The sequence below is a fragment of the Columba livia genome, chromosome 3, assembly GCF_036013475.1.
Source record: "Columba livia isolate bColLiv1 breed racing homer chromosome 3, bColLiv1.pat.W.v2, whole genome shotgun sequence".
In the NCBI taxonomy this organism is placed as follows: domain Eukaryota; kingdom Metazoa; phylum Chordata; class Aves; order Columbiformes; family Columbidae; genus Columba; species Columba livia.
The window spans coordinates 110,406,138-110,426,501 of record NC_088604.1 but is presented as its reverse complement, the minus strand read 5'-3'; the positions used below and the strand labels follow the sequence as shown (position 1 = coordinate 110,426,501).

The following is a 20,364-nucleotide window of genomic DNA, read 5'->3' as shown; positions in this document are numbered from 1 at the left end:
ATCATTGGGGGTGCCGATGGCACAACAGGGGTTGGGGCAGGAAGGGGATCAAAAACACGAACTGGGTAAGCTTCACAGTTATTTTTAGAGTTCTTATCAGGCTGTAACGCTGTAAAAATTCCAGTAACGGCAGCCCGTTCGGCCTTAAGTTCTTTTAAAGTGGACAATATAAGCTTCCAAGTAGTCGCTAGTGATTTAGTTTCTTTATCATCTCCATTGCTGACCTTATTCCATAATTTCTGCCTTTTATCGTCCCAAAGTTAACGTTTAAAAGCCTTCTCGTTTTCTCTTGGGTAGCCATTAATTCTATACCGAATTAATAGTCTACATATGTTACTTTCTTCCTATTTAAGTCCTCTCATAGAGAGAATAGGTAGGAGGAGTTTAACTATAGCTTCTTCCTCGAGGATATATTTTGCCCCATAACTTCACTCTTCCCTCCTCCCGCTCCCAGCCACTCACCCTTTACGGTGACTTCTTCAAAAAAGAAGACCTCCGCCCGGTCTTCAGTCCAGCTGATCCGCCTCCGGCTGGGCCGCTCCAGGCTTTTCCCCGACCTCAGTGGTACGCCGTTCAGAGTATCACGTCAGGGTCACCATTTGTAGAAACAAAATAAGGACTCAGCAAAACAAGTCGATTCAATGTGAATCACGCTAAAGCCATTTATTACAGAAACAAGTCTCCTTATATACGTAACTATATTCTAATCACGCATCCACGCTCCAAGCATGGATTCGCTAAACGAGTGTCGTGGGCTGTCCATGCGCTGGAGTCTCACTGATGATATGTCCAATGATTCACGCCACGCCAGGACCCCGGTGATTGAGGAATGCCCCTCTCTCTCACAGCAGATTCTGTTCTCAGCTTCTCTAAGAAGCCTTGAGATTCCTTTGAGCCTGACTAATTCAGCAACAAATCTTTATCTATCAAAACCCCTCCACGGGAGGGCATATAAACTAGCAGGTGAAATTCTGTGTAGGTAAAAGGTGATGCTCATGGTGTGTGGCTGGGGGAGGGCAGTTCTAATTTCACATACATGACAGTGGCCTCTGAGCTGACAGGTATCACTGGTGAGACCTTGGTGTTGTGGAATAGAATCATAGAATCATTTTGGTTGGAAGAAACCCTCAAGATCATCGAGTCCTATCATTAATCTAACTCTGACACTAAACCATGTCCCTAAGAACATCACCTATACGTCTTTTCAACACCTCCAGGTGTTTCAACACCTCCCAACTCATCCACTTCCCTGGGCAGCCTGTTCCATTGCTTAAAAGCCCTTTCCATGAATAAATTTTTCTTAATATTCAATCTAATCCTCCCCAGGTGCAACTTGAGGCCATTTCCTCTCATCCTGTCACTTGCTACTTGGGAGAAGAGACCAACACCCTCCATGCTACAGCCGCCTTTCAGGTAGAGCAATAAGGTCTCCCCTCAGCCTCCTATTCTCCAGGCTAAACAGCACCAGTTCCCTCAGCTGCTTTTTGTAAGATTTGTACTCCAGACCCTTCACCAGTTTTGTTGCCCTTCTCTGCACTCTCTCCAATACCACAATGTCCTTCTTGTAGTGAGGGGTCCAAAACTGAATGCAGTATTTGATGTGCAGCTTCACCAGCGCTGAGTACAGGGGATGATCAATGCCCTGGTCCTGCTGGCCACACTATTCTTGATGCACACCAGGATACTGTTGGCCTTTCTGGCCACCTGGCCACATTGGTGGCTCATGTTCAGCCAGCTGTTGACCAAGAATAGCTTCGTGAAAACACGGGTTTGATACTCGACACCTTTCAAGAAGGTGCTCAAACACTAGAAGTCATTGGGAAAAGAATGCAAGACAAATCAGAGATCATAGTTGTGACCCTTGATGAAATGAGTGTGGCTTTTCAGAGTTCTCATGGCACACTTGAGAGAAAACTTGGTGAGCTGAGGTGAGCTACATATCTGTTGGCCTTGTTCTTGCAAAGAGCCTTTCTCTTTGTGTTACAGGTCATAGTACGATGCTAGCAGCAATTGTGGGTGTAGGCCATCTCTCCCATCTACTATTAAGTGAGCTTGCTTTAGGGTGCTAAACTTTTTAAGCCTTCTCCTCTGAGAATTTTGCAGTTGCTTCAGTTTGTTATTTCATGCAGGCAAACTAGCCCAGGAGCAGGAAAATAGGTAAATATAAAATCTGGTTAGAAACATTTGAAAAATGAAGGTAAAACAAAGAACTGGTGTTCTCTTCCTTATGAATGGTCTTCCTGTTATAACTTGCTGCTTCTTTCCTTTCCTACCCTGGAAGCTCTGGTTCAGTGAGGGTGACCTCAGATCATCTGCATCAGGTTGTTTGTGATTTTATTTTATGTAGCAGCTCTCTGGTTAGAGGTCTTATCCTACAGGGGTGAGGGAAAAGGAAGGACAACTCAGGCTCAGATCCCAAATCTGCCTGCAGGGAACTGAGATCCCATTTTGCATTTCTGAGTGCCTTTATTACCTAGCTGCAGGGGGGGATATGGTACTCCAGAATGTGTCATTCCTTCTGGTTGATGCTGTTCCACTTGGAGCTCTGATTATTCTTCCTACTGGACTACAGAGGAACAGCAAACTATTACTATGTCTGGTGATGGGGGAACAGGGACTTCACTGCCTGAGCAAGTGAACGTTGAGTTGGATTGCAGATCAAGTCTCCCCTCCAACAGGTAAGTGCATTTGCTGCCAGGTTACGGAATGCCTGTCATATGCTTTCTCTCTCTTGGTAATAAATATTAAATTATTCTGTGCAAAAGGGATCCTTTCCAACATGGATGTTCTTAGACTTGCTTCTCAAAGCACACTGTGACTTAAGGGTGAAGGTGCACTCTGAAAGGAGGGAGGTGTGGTTTTCATGTCTGTCCAAGGGGCAGAGAGATTTGAACTTAGCTCTGCTGTATCCCAGTGATCACCACGTCTATCTTGTGTCTTCTTCCTTTTGGCAGAAAAGGACCATCTTCTCCATCTGACTCAGGGAAAGCATTGTGAGCTGTAAATCCCAAATCAGATGTGACTAACGCTCTATAATGCTCTCCAAAACATTTTCCCTGCTCTGCCTTGCAGCACATGAAAAACTTATCTTTCTTACTCGGCACTCCTCATGCTTTCCATGTGGATATTCTCCTATGGGACAATGCATTTAAGAAACAAGTGCAGCTCAGAGGCCAAAATTCTCTTGTTAAAAATCAAATGATAATTGAATAATAGGATTACAGCTGGAGTAAGCTTTTGATTTTAAAAATGCTCATTCTTAGCCCCGTTTCAAATGTGAGAAAGGCATCCTCATCTCCAGAACAAGTTCTAGCAAAGGAATCACATGATGAGACAGTTGGCACATGCTATTCAGAAAGATGAAATTATTACCTTGGTCTTTTCAGATGTTAAAATCCACGGGAAATTTTGAATTCTCCTAAAGTAAAGAAGGAAAGATGGCATTTTAACTTGTCTCCTTTGAGTCTTTTGCTTTGGAAAGAATAGTAGAGGACTATTAAGTAACTTTCTCAAAATTAAATTTTGTGCAAAATAGCCAAAATTCTTAGAACTTGCACTTTTTTGGGGAAGAGGAATACTGAAAGTCAAATAAGAGAGTCTGTTGGGTTGATTGCTTTTGATAAGTTGATTTCTGTTGGAATAAGTGTCTCTCAGATGAGGTCTTTCCTCAGTTTGCTGAATTGAGTTTTAAGGTTATATATTATATTATAATATTAGCTCTTGCCTCTGGCCCAGGTGGCCCTCATGTTTCCATACTGTGCAGTTTACATCCTCAGATACAGTGACCATTCGCATGGCCTAAAAGCAGCATGGACTTTCATTCTCCTCCTCTTGCAAACCACCATGCTGCATCCCAGCACAGACAGCGGAGACCCTGCTATTCGTAGGTGGAGCACTGCAGCGATCCTCAGGGAAGGGGGCGATGCCTGAAATTGGCAGCTATGAATCCTGTAAAGATGGCAAGCCAGTGATTGCATGGAGATTGCTGGTGAGAAAGCAAGGTGGTGGTTGCAAAAAAAGCCACGTATCTTGGGTGGGAACTCCTGACACTTCAAACGGGAAAGGGGACATCTCTGTGCATTTTTAGAAACTTAAGTGCTAATCTTAGAATTTGGTCTGGGTGAAGAGGGCAAAAGATGAGAAAGAGCAAATCTTCTTGCTGGTTATTAGCTCAGTTTGAATGGGGGAGGAAGGGAGGTGTGTCAGATCATTTTAGGAAGGAAAATTGTGGTAGAACCATACTACTGACCTGTAGTTAATTTTTATGCCTCTGTGCTCTCGACTTTGTTTTTTATACTATGAAGTGTGATATGTAAGCAGGGGGAAGTTAGTCTCTAGAGGGACCCCTCACACCACTTTACAGAGCACTCACAAACCACACAGGCTCACTCAGACTTTTGTGTCTAAATGAAGCTAAATTCAGCATAGGCCAACAGCCCTCAGAAAGATGCTGAGATGGCAACAGCTAAACAAGAGACCCGTGTTTCTGTAGGGTTACAATATTGAATTGGTTTTTAATTAATTTGCCTTTTTTTTTTTCTCATTTTATTGTTGTTTTTTGTTTTGGTTTTGTTTTTATCATGTTTTTCTTTGGGTTTCTCTCTGTTTTACAGTTCTTTTGGGCTCTTCTTTTGAGGCTGTGTTTGATGCGTTGGCTTCCCATCTGCTGCTCGTAACCATCTCTGCTCTGAGTTGTGAGTGAGCCATCACCATGCTTTTGGGTTATCACTTTGTTTTGTGGTTTTTTTATATATGGAAGTTTGAATTACACCTGGGATTCTGCCTGAGGGTTGGCAGACATTTGAGTGGTGCCAGAGACTGTGATTTTGTCACTTTTGTGGTTTCAGAGACAAGAGGAGGGGAGTTCTCTCATCTTACATTTTTGGCTCCAGCTTCCTCTGTCCATTTCTGACTCCACATTGGGATAAAATATGCTGCTGTCATTAATGATACTACAAAGTGCTACTGTTTAAATTAGCAAGTCAAAGCACATATAAGAGGTGCAGAATTTGTCTCCACAGAACAGGTCGAGATGCATATCCTTGCATCTCCCTCATGAACCTTACTGGTACAAGCAGGAAATTCCTAGAAGTCCCAGAGATACTTCCTTTTAGTTTAGTTAAAGCTTCCTTTCACTTTTCCTTCTTATCACAATTTTTCCAGCAAGTCATTTCAATACAAGATATATCTCCAAGTGCTTTCTAAAATCTGTGGCATTTTTTCCCTCCCCTTACCACCACTTTTTCTTTGATCTGCACTTTCTTTTCATTTTCTGCTGGAACTCTTTTTCCTGTTTCCAAGAGAGGTAGGTTAGTGACCTGTACGATAGTAGGCCTGCCAGGGGCAAAGGTGGTGGATCTCATGAGGTGTTTGCATAGACTTCCAAAAGGTTGGGCAGGAACCAGCAGTCATGTTCCATGAGTGTACCATAGGCATAAAAAACAGCAGGAAGAAAGTACTCGCATCCAAATATTAGTTTCTAGGAAGGAAGCTGGAAACCAGGACATCCAAACTATCAATCTGTGGACCAGTGAGGCAAGAGGAAAAATTTTAATCTCTAAGTATGAATGTAGTGTAAGGAGCAGGGATTCAGATTAATGAGGAAATACAAGCACTTCTGAAATAAAACGGAGCATATACAGGAAAGACAGACACACCATTTGCTCTTAAAATACAAATGATCACGGGTGTTTGAACTGCAGAATGATGAAAACCAGATGAGTGCAAAAGAATACAGTTTGGAACAATGTATCCACTTTGTACAGGATTCTGTTACCTAATTCTTAGGTCCATGAGGTCGTCTATATTGCTAATATATTTGAAAGAAAGAGTATAATTTTTGCTAACACATTCTAACACATTATCCCAAGCTAAAACTCACTTTAAACCAAGCTTCTAACACAATGCAATATACTTCATGTCTCTGACATCCCCCTGACAGGTCTGTGTAATAAATTACTTCAGCTTTATGGTAGACACAATCTGAATGCAGAAAGAGATATACTTTATCCTGAATAACATTTTTGATAGTAATACTGATGTGGAAAAATTAAAAAATAAATCATGCATGATTTAAAATTGTATTTCAGCTTGCTAGCTTATTACCTTCTAATCCCTTTTTGGGGTTCAAATCAATTTGATTATATGTGATTCCATAGTCTGAAGCTCCTAACTCTTACAGTTTCAGTTCTGTGTCAAATATGACTGGTCTGGACAGCAAGGATGCTTTATCCAGGCTTTTTTCCACTGCTGGGCAGTGCAGTGGTGGGATGAAATTTATTAACTGGAAGAAATGAAGTCTGTAAATAAATAATTTGGAAAATTAATACTGTTGAATTCAGAAGAAAAGTCAGTAACAGCTGGATATACAGCATGTGCTGTGATAAATGCCCAGGCAGGAGCTGTTTGCTTGGATGAAAAACACGCTATCTCCACAGCCACAGAAAGATTTGATTGTAGTGATCAGTGACACAGTCAAAAGACATGGCTAAATGCATTATGACTGACAGGGAAGTCAAATATGGTAAAAAAGAGGGGAAACCTTTATGAGAAAAAATATGCTATTAACACAGTTAGCATCTGCCTATTTTGTTCAAAACTATAAATGTGCTGTCAAAACAATTGCGAAGTCTTGATCAGCTGCCGTGATCTCCCTTCACTGAGGTACCACATGAGAGGGGACTGGAGAGAGAGCCCTTTGGGTTCAGCTGCAGGACTGGCGTGGTGAACTGTTCTATGATGGCTGATGGCTGTGGGACAGATGCAGCATTAAAACATGGCTAGGCTTTTGTTTTGCTTCTGAAAGAGGAGGGGAATACATTTGCAAGCTGCCTGGAGCTGGTTTCAGAATAGATATTATTAAAGACTCTAAAGACAGCCTGTCTGCCAGAAATAGTAAGTATTGATCTAAAAAGATTTTCAGAGACATTGCCAACCATATTGAAACCAGCATGGCTCGTGTAAAGTATCCAAAAACACTAGCTTCCATTCATATAGGAAAACAGGAATGTCCGCTTGCTTTTGAATATGTAGAAGACATTTATGGTGATGTCTCATTCCAACAGATGTGTTCTAGTGGCCAGTATTCTGCTTTTCAGGAGCTTACGTCGGTGAATTTACTGGAATTCTGAAAAATACTTTGCAGTCATTTGTCAATGGTAATCCTAAATGTATGTTCTGGGATGAGGGAGGTACATGATCATTAACATAATATCTCAGCTATTACCTGCTGCTAGCTCAAGCTGGTGTACTGCAAGCTTAAGTGCTGCATTGACTGCATAGGACATGTATACGTGTTCTCCTTGTGGAGTATTTGATTAATGTAAAAGAGCTGTAAGATAGACTTGTAGCTTTTTTTGCTTGGAGTCACTGTAACTTAAGAGCTGCATTATGCACCATTCAGGTGTGTGTTAGTGGCATGATGTTGGTGAATTTGTTTAAAAAAACTCTTAAAGTTTTATTCTCTCTGAGAGTATTGAAACTCAGAGCAACTTCCATGTATCCAAAAGGAAGAAACTGAATTGTATGTATTTAAACTGACAGAAGGGTGACCTAGAATAAAAGTCCGGAGTTTTAGGCTTAGTTCTGCAAGCATAGGCACAGCTGAAATAACAAATATGAATCAACTGACCTAAGTAGGACAAGTTACCCAATTACAGTTGTTATTAATGTGCTCAAATTTCTACAAGTGTAGGATCTTACTAGTGAGTAAGTTTAGTTCTTTGCCCAGGCTTAGCCTTATGATGGAAGATGTCAGGGCCTGAGCTTGGTTTTGCTACATGAATTTTGAAAGCGCTGATGTTAACTCTGGTGCTTCTAAGTTGAAAGAATTTGGTGGATGTCATTATTTAAATGCATTCTTTTTCAGAACAATGATATCTTCAGTAGGTTAACTCACATGGCCTAATGTTCTTCTGGAGGCAGCAGTGGGAAGAGTTGGAAGTGTTACTCAGCCCCCAGAACAGAGAAAGCCTTCAGCTCGAAGGAATAGTCACAGGAGGACTGCCTTCTTCCCAAAGCTACTATTAATATATCAAGCCTTCATTTCCCAAGGACATGAAGAACAAGAGAATCAGAGAAAGAGAAAATAAAGATACATGGTTTAAGATATACTGGGAAGAATCTGGAAAAAAAAAGCAAGAACTCTGAAAGTCAGAGATTCTTAATTTGTTTAAGTCTTACAGAGGATGTTGACAGGCAGTGTCAGCACATGCATATGGTCATCAGCCTTGTGTCATACTAAAGGATCCCCGATCCTATCTGGGACCAGGCTGCCTTCGGGCTTTGCTTTGCTGATATTAGTCATGACTCAGTTTTGTACTTGCACTTCTTTACTAGCTTTTCCCTTGACCTGTATTTTAAAAAGGAAAATATGATCTTGGATAATGTTCTTAGCTCTATGCCTAGACTACTACTACGCTGTCCTATCACTGTAACTACCTTGCCCTCTCTGAAAAATAAGCTTTTCTAAAAATGCAGAATTGGAGAATGCTGTCTGTTTAGCTGCCTGCCTTGGTTACATAGGAAATAACGATATAGACGAGAAGATCTCAGGAGTTAGCTGCATAGGGGATTTAGCAATCTGCTCTGTCTCTGAGATTTTCTGTTGTCTCCCTTCAGCCTCGCAATGTTGCTGGTTTTCGAGGAACGGTCCGCTACGCTTCAGTGAATGCACACAAAAACCGAGTGAGTATTTTTGGGTTATAAGGAGTTAACAACAAGGTTATTTCTCCACAGAAGCCTCTTTTCAAGACCAGAGGAGTACGAGGTGTGAGTTCTGGTTTGTTACCTACAGAAGTTAGTATATTAGATTTATTCCATTTGATGGTTAAGGCTCTTGACTGTAAAATCAAAATTATGATTAATTTATTTGATCCCCTCTAGCTGGCAGCCTTAATAATCATAATTGTTGGGCACTTTTTAAGTTTTAAGGGGAAAACAAAAACACTAAAGTGGAAATTGGGTGGAAACAGACTCTTACAGTGCTAGGCTGCTTCCTGCTAGTTTCTAGAAGAACTTGACTGCGAATTACCAAGTGCCAGGTCCCCAAATCCATTCTCCACCTGGAATTGTAGTTATTAACATCAGACTGTCAGGTAAAGAATCACATAGTGAAAGCTAGGTTTATTTATCCCTGAAAAGATAGTAGTGTCTGGCCCTTTTCATTCTAAATGCTTCCAGAAGTCTCATTCAACATTCTTCTCAAAACACTCATTTGTCCTATTACAGTAATGTTCCCGTGTAGACAGTAAACCGTAAGTCCTCTGGTCCTGCTGCCAAGTGCTTGGCAGATGGGAACTATAAGTCCTCCAGGTTTCTGGCCTTATTTGGAATGAGTCTGTAGGATGATATGGGACACACGAGGAAGTTTCAGTTTTTTTAGGGAAAGAAATTATTGTCTGCAGAAAGTGCAAAGTGTGATGTGGGAAGGGCAGTTGAATGCCACCATGAATTCATTCTGTTCCCTGGGAGACACTGAGAAACCTGAAGTATAATTTCTGGAAGACCTGAATAGTGTCAACTGTAGCTGTCATCAGCTGAAGGTGTATTAAGACACAATAATTGTTGTATAATGCATGCTATTCTGAGAAATCATGCTCTAGACATTAGATGTTGAACACTAAAAATTAGTTCATGTGCTTTGACCATTTCAGCCTTAATCCCCATGTTTCAGGTTCCCAGTTGCTGAGTCAGGAGGAGAGTGGTATGTGGAAGTGTTATAAATCTGTAAATTGTTCTACTATTTGGTGATGAGTGTTTTGCAAAAGCTTTTGAGTAAATGCTGCCTTGTGAAAAGAGTCTGAATTATATTTAGCTTAAAAATAATAATAAAAAATACTTTCTATACACAGTTTGGTGTTTTTTCTTTATCTAGGTTATTCAACATACCATTAATAAATATACCACTCCTGTATAATCAGTGAGGAAGAGTCCTATGGAAAATTTGTGCTCTTTCCTAATATATTCACAAAAAGGAAGACAAATGAGGGTATTCGGGTGACTGTATTGACATTGCCAAGTTAAATAAATGCTTGATTTTGCATCTTTAGTCTTTAATATGGCTTCTTTAATCACTGAATGGGAAGTATAATTTATCTTCCTGTTTTTCAAAATGACGTAGCTCAGCTGGAGAGCACACCTGGACTACTGAGCAGCATGAAACTTTGCTCCTCAGTCTGTGTCTCTTTTTTCTCCAGGAAATGGGTAGACATGATGATCTGTGGTCCCTCTTTTACATGTTGGTGGAGTTTGCGGTGGGACAGCTTCCATGGCGAAAGATCAAAGATAAGGTAGGAAACCTAGTGTCTGTGCTTAAGACAGGGTGCTACATTTTTATTTTTATGACTTTTATTATTCCTCCTGCAGCTCAGTGTAGCTTTTTTTCTGGAGTAAAGCCAGAGCCTACTTTTCATCAGGTCTTCCTGCAAGATACTAACCCGCTTTTGTGTGTTCGTCTGACACACGCTGTAGAGTTTATTTGGAATACCTAGACATTTTCTTATGCATGTTGTTAACCATAATTGATCAAGCAACTTTTACTTTGTTCTAGCAAAGCAGACAACAAAAATTGAATGGCTGAGGTGTCCTTTTGACAAATAAACAAGCCTTTAGAAAGGCCAGAGGATAATGCTTTGCCATGCCAAACGGAAGTTGCAAGTGGAAAGGTAAAAAGAATAAAGCTAACTGTTTGTGTTGTCTTGGAAATACTCTGCTAAAGAGACAGCTTCTGAAGAGTATTTGTGACTCAGGATTCCCTGTCGACCTTTGCCTACAGCGATCAGCCTCACTTTGCTAGGGCCACCAAACAGGACAAGTGTGTAGACACAACACTGGATCTAAGAAGAGGCCATGTTCCAGGAACGATAAGACTATATGAATATGAAGCAATAGAAGAGATTCTTGACTGTGAGATATTTTCATTTTTTCCAGGAGCAGGTTGGCATGATAAAAGAAAAGTATGAACACCGAATGCTGCTAAAACACATGCCTTCAGAGTTCCACCTTTTTCTGGATCATATTGCAAGCCTAGACTACTTCACCAAGCCAGACTATCAGGTAGGAGCCTTTTCTTTGTTACCAATGTGATAGGTGGCGCTCTGGATTGACATTTGGATTTTCTAACATTTCCATGCATATGTTCATATCTGGCTGAAGAATACCTTTCACAGGACCAGGAGAAAAAGGTTGGACTGTGCAGTTCTTCAACATCTCAAAAGCTTTATTTTCTCCACTACCTTATCCAAAATAATTCCGTACTTCAAACCAGAAAGCTCTTCCCAAGCAACAGAGTACCTTTGGCTTTCATTAAAACACAAAAATTTTAAGATACTCCAAATGTGACAGAATTTTAGCACAGCTTGCCAAAGTCTGCAAAGAACCTATGCCAACAGCTCCATAGCGCACACTGACCCCTTTGTTTTCTTGCAGACTCATATGACCCCTAGCTATTCCTATGTCTTTCTTTAATATTCATCTTAACATTTTTTTCTCCCATTCACTTTTTGCTATCTGCATGTATGTGATCAGTTACAGTAGCTCAAGTAACACAATATAAGTGAGGCAACTTAATTCTGTGTACCTTTTTTATCACAGTGGTTTTCTCTGTATATCAATGCCAGGGTGATGAAAATATTTTATTAGCAGATCTGGGCAGTCTTATACGAGTGCCTGCTTCTGTTGATAGTGTATCACATGAGGGGGAAAATGGTAGGAGTGTGTTCCAGCAAACTCTCTCCAACAGTGCTTTTGTGTTTTAGCCACCGCTGCAGCATAGAAACCACAACTTTTAAATACAAACAAACAAAAAAAGGCAAATACTTTGTAGATAGTACAGTGGAAAAATAACATTTGCCACTAAGATAGAGGGCTGTAAAGGGATAGAGGTGGGCTGAGGAGATGCTGAGGGAGCTAGATTTGTTTAGCCTGGAGAAGAAAAGTCAAAGAGGGGATCTGATTTGTCTTCCACTGCATCAAAGACAGATGTGGGGAGAATACAGGCAGACTTTTCTCAGAGGCAGCAAGGGAAATTGACTATGTCTAGGGAAAAAATGACAGTGGGGGTTCTTACGTACAGAACAGGTACCTAAGAAGTAACGGAATTTCCATCCTTGGGGACTTCCAAAAGTCAACTGGATGAGGAACCTAATCTGACTTTGCAGTTAGCCCTGTTTTGACCAGATGTTTGGATTAGACATCTCCAAAGCTCTTTTTGAACTTAGATCCTCCTATATTCTATTCCATCTGGCTGGGTGGCCTATAGCAGACACCCATGACAACATCTGCTTTGTTTGTCTGACCCTTACTCCTTACGCAGAGGCTCTCAACTTTGCCATCACCAACTGCCAGGTCCATGTGTTCCAAACTTTCCGCTACATGCAGTGCCACCCCGCCACCTCTCCTACCCTGCCTATCCCTTCTGGATAGCCTGTAGCTGTCCATCATGGCACACCAGTCACAGGATTCATCCCACCAGGTTCACTAATCCCATGAGGTATCGTACCCCTGGGACCAGGCCAAGGCTTGTAGTTCATCTTGCTTTTTTCCTCATGCTGTGCTCATTAGCATAGAAGCACCTCAGGTGTGGTTGATTGTGCCCTTCACCTCGTGGCGCAGCCTGAGGAATCTGACTGTCATGCACCTCCTCAAGCTTTGGTGTGCCATCCTGCTGCTCATCACTGAGTGGCCTGTTACTGTCCCGTTCCCCCTTCCGATCTAGTTTAAAGCCCCATCAATCAGCCTTGTAAGCCACTGAGCAAACACCATTTTCCCCTTCTGTGAGAGGTGCATTCTATCAGGTGTCAGGAGACCTGCTGAAGAACTGACTATCCCATCGCTGAAAACCCCGAAGTTCTATCGATGACGCCAGTCACGTAGCCATGTGTTGATTAGTTGGGCCTGCCTGTTCCATTCTGTATTCCTGCCCACTACTGAAAGGATGGAGGAAACCACTTGAGCACCTGAGCCATTGACTAATTGCCCCAACGCTCTGAAATCCTTTTTGATTTGCTTAATAGTACTTTTTTCTATCTCTTCCCTGCCAGCATTAAAAAACAATGGTAGGTAATAGTCAAAGGACCTTACCAGTTTGGGAAGTTGTTCAGCCACATCTCTTACCCTGGCCCCAGGGAGGCAGCAGATTTCCCTATTGCTAACACTAAGGACTACAGCTGGTGCTCTGCAGCATCCAAGCAGTCACCTGCCTTGGGAGGAAAAGAGGACTGCTCCATCATGTGTCTGCAGTAGGTTCACTCTTACTCAGCTAGTGATCTTAGCTGGACCCAGAAGCTTATGAACCTGTTCTTTTTGGACCTGGTCCCCAAAGTGTTGAAAGTTGCCGAGATCATACTTGGTCACAGACTGTGGCTTTAGATCCATAGGAAGTGTCTAGTTCTTAACAATTGACATCTATGCCCCAAACCCAAGCCATCAAAAAGTGCTTGTCAGTAGTCATCTACCCTCCCTGGTCATTTTAGATACTCCTAAGCACACTTCATGCTGAATAGTGATTTTGTGGTGTTCTGGGCCCCTGGATCACATAAGAAGAGTGGATACCAGGCTGTAATTGAAGACTAAGTGTAGCTGGAAACCACTTTTCCTGGGCATAGGTGAAGAAAATGATGGTAGAATAAAACAGAGCTGCCATGTGATGGATCTTGCTTACAGCTTGTGGTTTTGTACTTCTTGGGTTCATGGCCCCTGACATCAGGCCAGTCCCTTTAATGGATCATTGTCAGTATTGGTTTACGGTTAGGATCAAACTCTTATCACTTTTACAGCAGGAGAATGTGGGCATTAGAGCAATGTTTAATTTGACAGCAAGAGAGACATGCCTTTCCCTGGCATAGTGAAGACAGGATGTGAGAAAAATATATGAAAATCTTTTCTATTACAGTTGCATGCTGGGTCCAACTGGCAGAGGGATAGTTTCAGATATGGTTGTGGAGGTGACTGGCTTCTCTCTCAAAGATCCATCTTTTTGCACTGAGTATCAGAAAAGGAATGGTGACCTTTGGTCCTGGGAGACTGTAGAGATAAGGTGCCTTTGCCGGGAGCCCATGAGGTTCCCTCAGCTGGTGGATTATGAATTCCACTTCATCCAAAAAGAAGTGATCACATCAGCTGTGGTTGCCTAATAGAATGCCTGTCTTGTACACATCTAGAGCAGATGTGGGAAGGTAAGATCTTTGTACACAGACCTCTTCCTTTCAGATCCAGTCAATACCAGATACTGTCAGAGCACTTGGGAAAGACTCCTTGTGGATGACCAGTGCCAGTTTGACCTCTCTCATGCTGGCCAAGTTCTTTTAAGTCCATCATAGGCTTCGTGTTTTCTCCCCAGGCATTTCTCTGGGGCATACAAACATATATCAGGAGCACACTCTTGTCAAAAGGGTCCCCTGCCACTTAAGAGGTGTGCCTAATATTTATTCTTCGAATACTGTGTTGGGGGTTATTACAGTCCAGGTTAGAAACTTGAGCAAGAGCAACTTGCCATGCCTGAAGTTTGTGCTGAAAGATTCCATCTTCCTAGATGAACCCCGAAGAATTCAAGGCTGGAACATCTGGCCAATCCATAACTGTTTTGGAAGCTTTTTCAGCTGGTATTTAATGATTGACTGTGATTCATTTTGTGAACCTTGGTCGGGAGAAGGCATTTGACAAGATGTATCATGACAGTTCAATGGGTAATTTCTGCACAATAAACTTCTCTGATTCTATGAGGCATCAGCCTAAAACATGGTATGCTACTACAAAAGGTGCAATTAAGCATTATGTCCTGATGGACATTAATATCTTAAATAGAGAAACATGTTGGGCCTCTTCTTTATCCCACCAGTGGTTTTGATACTCAAAGAGATGGAGTTGCACACTGTCTTGTGAAAGCTGACATGCTCTGATGTGACATGGTCTAGACCTGCCACATGGCCTGACAAGCCATACCCTCACCAGCCTACATGTACTGACTCATGAGTCCTTGTCCAGTGCTATGGGAGGAAGGTACCTCAAGGGTTCCCTGGTTCCCATTGTTGTGCCACAGTTTCGTTGATCTGATGTATTTTCTTTACTGTTTATCCCTTTCTGTTGTTAAATCTGGCCGAACAGGATGTTCAGAAGCCTGCACAGCCCTAAAGGGGAAAAACTGATTCAGTCCATGCTCTGCACCTGTTTCAGTAACATTCTTTTGTAACTCTGATAACCTTCCAAGAGAAAATTCTGTATTTCTTCTCACTGGGGTGCTGTGGATCTCTGCTTACCCTGTATATGGGTGTCTTGGGAGGATCTGTTCTGCATCTGTAGCAGTTGGCTCCCTTCTCTCTCTGCAAAAGGTCTGTAAAATTTCAAATGGCCTGCAAAGTCAAATGCAAACATTACAAAAGTTATAGTAGAAAGTAACAAAAGTTATGTTGACTGAGTCCTTGACAGCGTGAAGGAATGCTAAGAATAAGACATCTGAACTTCTAATTTTAGCATGTGGTTTCTTACTTCAGACTGCTTCAGTATCAAAGGAATGGAAGATGATAGAAGCACTACCAAGTTTTAAATGGCTTCAGAAGATACCAGTCCCTGACACTGATATGTGCATCACAAAGAATCAGAACCTGTGATAAGTACTCGGATTAGTGGACAGATGGGTGAGGATGATCTAATGAGAACAAGTCAGAATGGCTTCTGTAAGGGCATCTGTCTACAAATGTATGAAGTTCTTGGAAGGAGTCTTTGAGGATGTGGGGATATTAATTTCTAAAATACATTTGACAGTAATCCTTGCCAAAGTAGCACTCAGAAAGCAAATACAATCCTAAGAATAATTAGAGTAGTATTAAAAGGTAAACAGAAAATGTATTACTGTGTAAACCTGTGTGAAGCATACTCCAAAATAGTGTTTGTAGTTCCATACCTGCATCTCAAAAAGGGCATCTTGAAATCAGAGAAGTTTGTAGGGAAAGGTATCAAGGAGGCTAGAGATAGATTTGCTTCCAGATACAGAAGGGCTCATTAGACTAGGACAGTACACTCTGAAAAAGAGAGGACTGACATGTACATTACATCTTTAAAATCAAGGGCAGAATGGCAAGAAGGGGAGAATGCTTGTTTTCTGCTCCTTCTGACATGAAAATGAGGAGCTGCCAAATGAAATTAGCAGGTGGCAGGTTGGAATGAGTGAAGAACATAGTTCACATAATTGGTGCATTCTTTGTCATAAGATAGGTGTTGTCCAAAAGCTTATGTATTCAATAAGTAATTAGGCAAATTAACGAGAAAACATCCGTCTGAAGTTACTAAATGCAGAAATACATTTACTAAAAGCAAGACTGTGACCCTTTAGTTACTCACATTCAGTTTTGAGCAAGAAATTCCCTTCCAATGGCAGCAGCACAACTCTCCCTTCCATCAGAGGTGAAAGGAGACATCGTGACATGGGACTGAGAAGCAGAAACACAATCCTATCATATTAAACTGTCACAACAGTAAAATCCTTTTCAAATTAAAGAAGCTGCTACCACTGCTATATCGTGTCCACTTTCTGGACACTTTCTGGACACTTACCTGTTCCTTGGTTTGAACAACAGTCAACTCTGGCAATTCTTCTAAATCAATCATAGTGCCACTGCAAGAGTTGTGCGCCTAATTCTAGGATTCTGGGTCACAAAAAGGAGGAAAAAGGTGTCTCAACTGAAAGCTGCAAATAGGCATTTTAGTGCAGTTTGGTGGAAGGTAGTAGGAAATGGCAGGTTTTCCTGGCTGCCTGTTTATGCTGATAAACAGAACTGGAATATAAATGCAAACAGAGATTTGTTCATAGTAATTTTTTTTCATAACTTAGTGCTAATTCAGTGCCATAAACCAAATGTATTTGTTACTATATTCTTTCTCTGTATAGACTTTAGGCTGAAACCTCTCAATTCTGCATTATTTAGCTGAATAATTTTATTAGAAATGCAGGACCTCAAGTATGGCTATAGCATCCAGTTTCCCTTTGACAGCAGAACATCATATTTCCCTGGGTAATACACTGATGTATGGAGCACCGTTGGCAATAGTTTCATTCTCTCCTAAAGAATACCTGTTCTTAGAAAGCAACAGCATAAACCATGTCAGCATGAGCATTTGTACCTGCCATCTTATAAAGAACACTGTTATCCCTCTTACAGTTTTAGTTTATTCTGCTGCCAAATGTGACAGGTGACATTGTGCATAAGCATATCATAGGGCTCCTGACCAAGTTATATTTGAACCAGACACTGCAATGAGTCTGCATCCTAGGACTGTGTTTTCTGGCTGTGTTTACATCTTCTGGCAGCCTTTGAACTCTACATATCAAAAGTATTATTCCACATGTGTCTAATCTACAGGGAAGCTGAGCTGAAGTTATGGCTTTAAAGTAACAAGCCAACTGAAAGATTTCATCAAATCAGCATCAAAAGTTGCATGCACTTCTTTTGTAGATTTAAAGAAATTTCAGTTACCAAGCCAAAACCAGCCTGAGAAACAACTGATACTATTTTATGACATTTGCTTTAATTTCTTGGTACCTTTCATAGGCAAGATGGAGATTATAAACTGCACTTGGTCCTTATGCTCACAGTTCAGATTTTTTTTGCAAGAGCTACCCTCAGCTACTGAATATATTTTATTTTTTTTTGTAAATTTATTCCAGCTCATCATGTCCGTTTTCGAGAACAGCATGAAAGAAAGAGGTATCACGGAAAATGAAGCCTTTGACTGGGAGAAGGCTGGTACAGATATCTTGTTGTCCACTAGCACCTCTACTCCACCACAGCAAAACACCAGGCAAACAGCAGCCATGTTTGGGTGAGTATTGCAGTTGTGCCAGTTAGACTATGGACCTCCTCAATAAAAAGCTCAGCAACAAGTTAATTTTTCAATGATCTCAGGGCGATTATGATGCTGGAAGCTGGAGCCGTATGGCAGCCACCACTTGATTTGACTTGATATATGGTGGTGGAAGTCAGTTTCAGACCCTTGCTGTCCTGAAAACACATTTTCTATTGGGGATGAATGTGTGAGTTGGGGTCACATTAAGAGATGTCTGGAGAACTTTGGCCAGGATTGATGGAGCCCATATGTTTGTATATTTTGCACATTACATGGCACACGTAACTGGAGCTTCTGTGAGAGTGCCCTGCTGTGAGGCAGTTTTTGCCTTGCAATGGGTTGTGATTGATAGTAAGCTGAACACCACAGAATGCATGTACTGCTCACGCCTCACAGCTCCTCAACCTAGACAGGGTGTTTCATGTGCTGGTGCAAAGGCATATAGAGCTTGGTGCTCAGAGATGGAAATGAGTCCCAACAAAAGTTGATAAGGCTTAGTTCACTGGTCTGTCTTGGTACTTTTGAGGGAGTTGACATTAAGGGATAACAGTGGTCATTAGTAATATTATAGAAGATAAAAACTATAAGGTCTATTTAGACTCATTTGCTCATTAAAAGAGGGGAGGATCTTTCTAAGCTAAATATTGTGTAATGGACAATTTTGAAGAGGTTTGCAGCCTGATTATCGAGGGTCCCAACATGCTTTCACTGATCCATCCCACTGTCTTTGTGACTCTATGTTAGGTAGAAACCTTTTCAGGTTGTCATCACAGAATTGTTAGGGTTGGAAGGGACCTCTGGAGATCATGTAGTCCAACCCAACTTCTAAAGCAGGTACACCTAGAGTAGATTGCACAGGAATGTGTCCAGGCAGGTCTTGAATGTCTCCGGAGAAGGAGACTCCATAACCTCTCTGGGCAGCCTGTTCTATGGCTATGTCACCCTCAAAGTAGAGAAGTTTTTCCTCATATTCAGATGAAACCTCCTATGCTTCAGTCTGTGCCCATTGCCACTCATCCTGTCATTGGGCACCACTGAAAGGAGTCTGGTCCCATCCTCTTGACACTCATCCTGGAAATATTTATGATGTCCCCTCATTAAATAAGGTCCTCTCTCAGCCTTCTCTTCTCCAGGCTGAACACACCCAGCTGTCTCAGTCTCTCTTCATAAGAAAGGTGCTCCCTAATCTTCGTAGCCCACTGCTGGACTCCCTCCAGTAATTCCTTGTCCTTCTTAAACTGGGGAGCCCAGAACTGGACACAGTACTCCAGCTGTGGCCTCACTAGGGCAGAGTAGAGGGGTAGAGGGGTAGGATAACCTCCCCTGACCTGCTGGTCACACTTTTTGTAATGCACCCCAGGATACTGTTAACCTTCTTGGCCACAAGGGCACATTGTTGACTCATGGTCAACCTGTCATCGACCAGAAGTCCCAGGTCCTCTTTGCAGTGCTACTTTCCAGCAGAACATGCCAGAACATGCCAGAACAGTCTCTTCCTCAGGTTTCCCTGCCTCCAGAAAGCCTGTTGTCCACCCCGGTCTAGCACTTGATAATACCATAAAAGCTGCTAAATAATTTCTGTGGGGCAGTGTGATAGACTAATAATTTTACCTTATTTCTTGTCTCTTCCATAGGGTGGTTAATGTTACTCCGGTACCTGGGGACTTGCTTCGTGAGAACACTGAAGATGTCCTACAGGGTGAACATCTGAGTGATCAAGAGAATGCTCCTCCCATCCTGTCAGGCCGGCCAGCGGAAGGTCTTGTTCAGCCTCCAAACACTGCTTTCAATGAGGCTGAAGTTTGGGAAGAGACAGACGTGAATCGCAACAAACTCAGGATCAGCATCAGCAAAGTAAAGAACATTTATTTATCTCCTGTGGCTGTTGGATTTAGGGCAATGGATTCATAGTCTGCTAGAAGCCACCTGGATACACTGATGTAACATCTTACATAGTGCAGCTCAAAAAGCACTGTGGAATTTGCCTGTGGAAATGGGAAATTACAAATAATTTTTTCACAGATTAAAAGCCATTGGGATTAATTTGAATCTTTATGCAAATGACATTTTGGGGACCAATAGGATCTTGATACTTCAAGCAATGAAATTCTAGTCCTTGCATAGCTGATATAATATCCAAGTTGTCCCAGATTTTGAAATTATAAACCAAAATTTTATTGTGTCCTAACCTCTTGGATAAATAAATTTCATCAGAGATGTCTTCATCAGCCTTTTTTTTCTATGTCTTGAATCATCACTAATTTTTCTCTTCCAATTTTTAAACTTTTCCTTCTAAAGGGTAGCACAACCTATAAAGAGCATCTAATGATGGTTTCACCCCTGTGAAGAGTGAGAGAAACTGTAACTTAATATTCTCATATTTCTGCATTCCAAGATCATCTTAGACTTTTTGGCTTGCATACAGTACATATTTCAGTTGGTTTTCCTCATAATCCCTAAGTAGTTTCTCAGTTCTTTCTTGTAAAAGTTACCTAATTTCTTGGAGGCATCCCCGTTGAATGATGA

General features: G+C 41.6%; 1 protein-coding gene across 14 annotated transcripts in view; it reads left to right on the top strand.

Moving 5' to 3' along the window:
- The window catches only part of TTBK1 (tau tubulin kinase 1), a 134,783-nt gene that overhangs the window by 74,790 nt on the left and 39,629 nt on the right, over positions 1-20,364 (top strand). For 11 of the 14 annotated variants that reach the window (XM_065059044.1, XM_065059039.1, XM_065059040.1 and 8 more), the window contains 5 exons: positions 8,620-8,685; positions 10,197-10,289; positions 10,930-11,055; positions 17,660-17,814; positions 19,473-19,692. In XM_065059044.1, the coding sequence (XP_064915116.1) occupies positions 8,620-8,685; positions 10,197-10,289; positions 10,930-11,055; positions 17,660-17,814; positions 19,473-19,692 (660 nt within the window). Of the gene's footprint in view, positions 1-1,420; positions 3,989-4,613; positions 4,695-8,619; positions 8,686-10,196; positions 10,290-10,929; positions 11,056-15,488; positions 15,633-17,659; positions 17,815-19,472; positions 19,693-20,364 lie in introns of those variants that run through there. The other 3 variants (XM_065059048.1, XM_065059049.1, XM_065059050.1) reach the window with 3 other exon arrangements.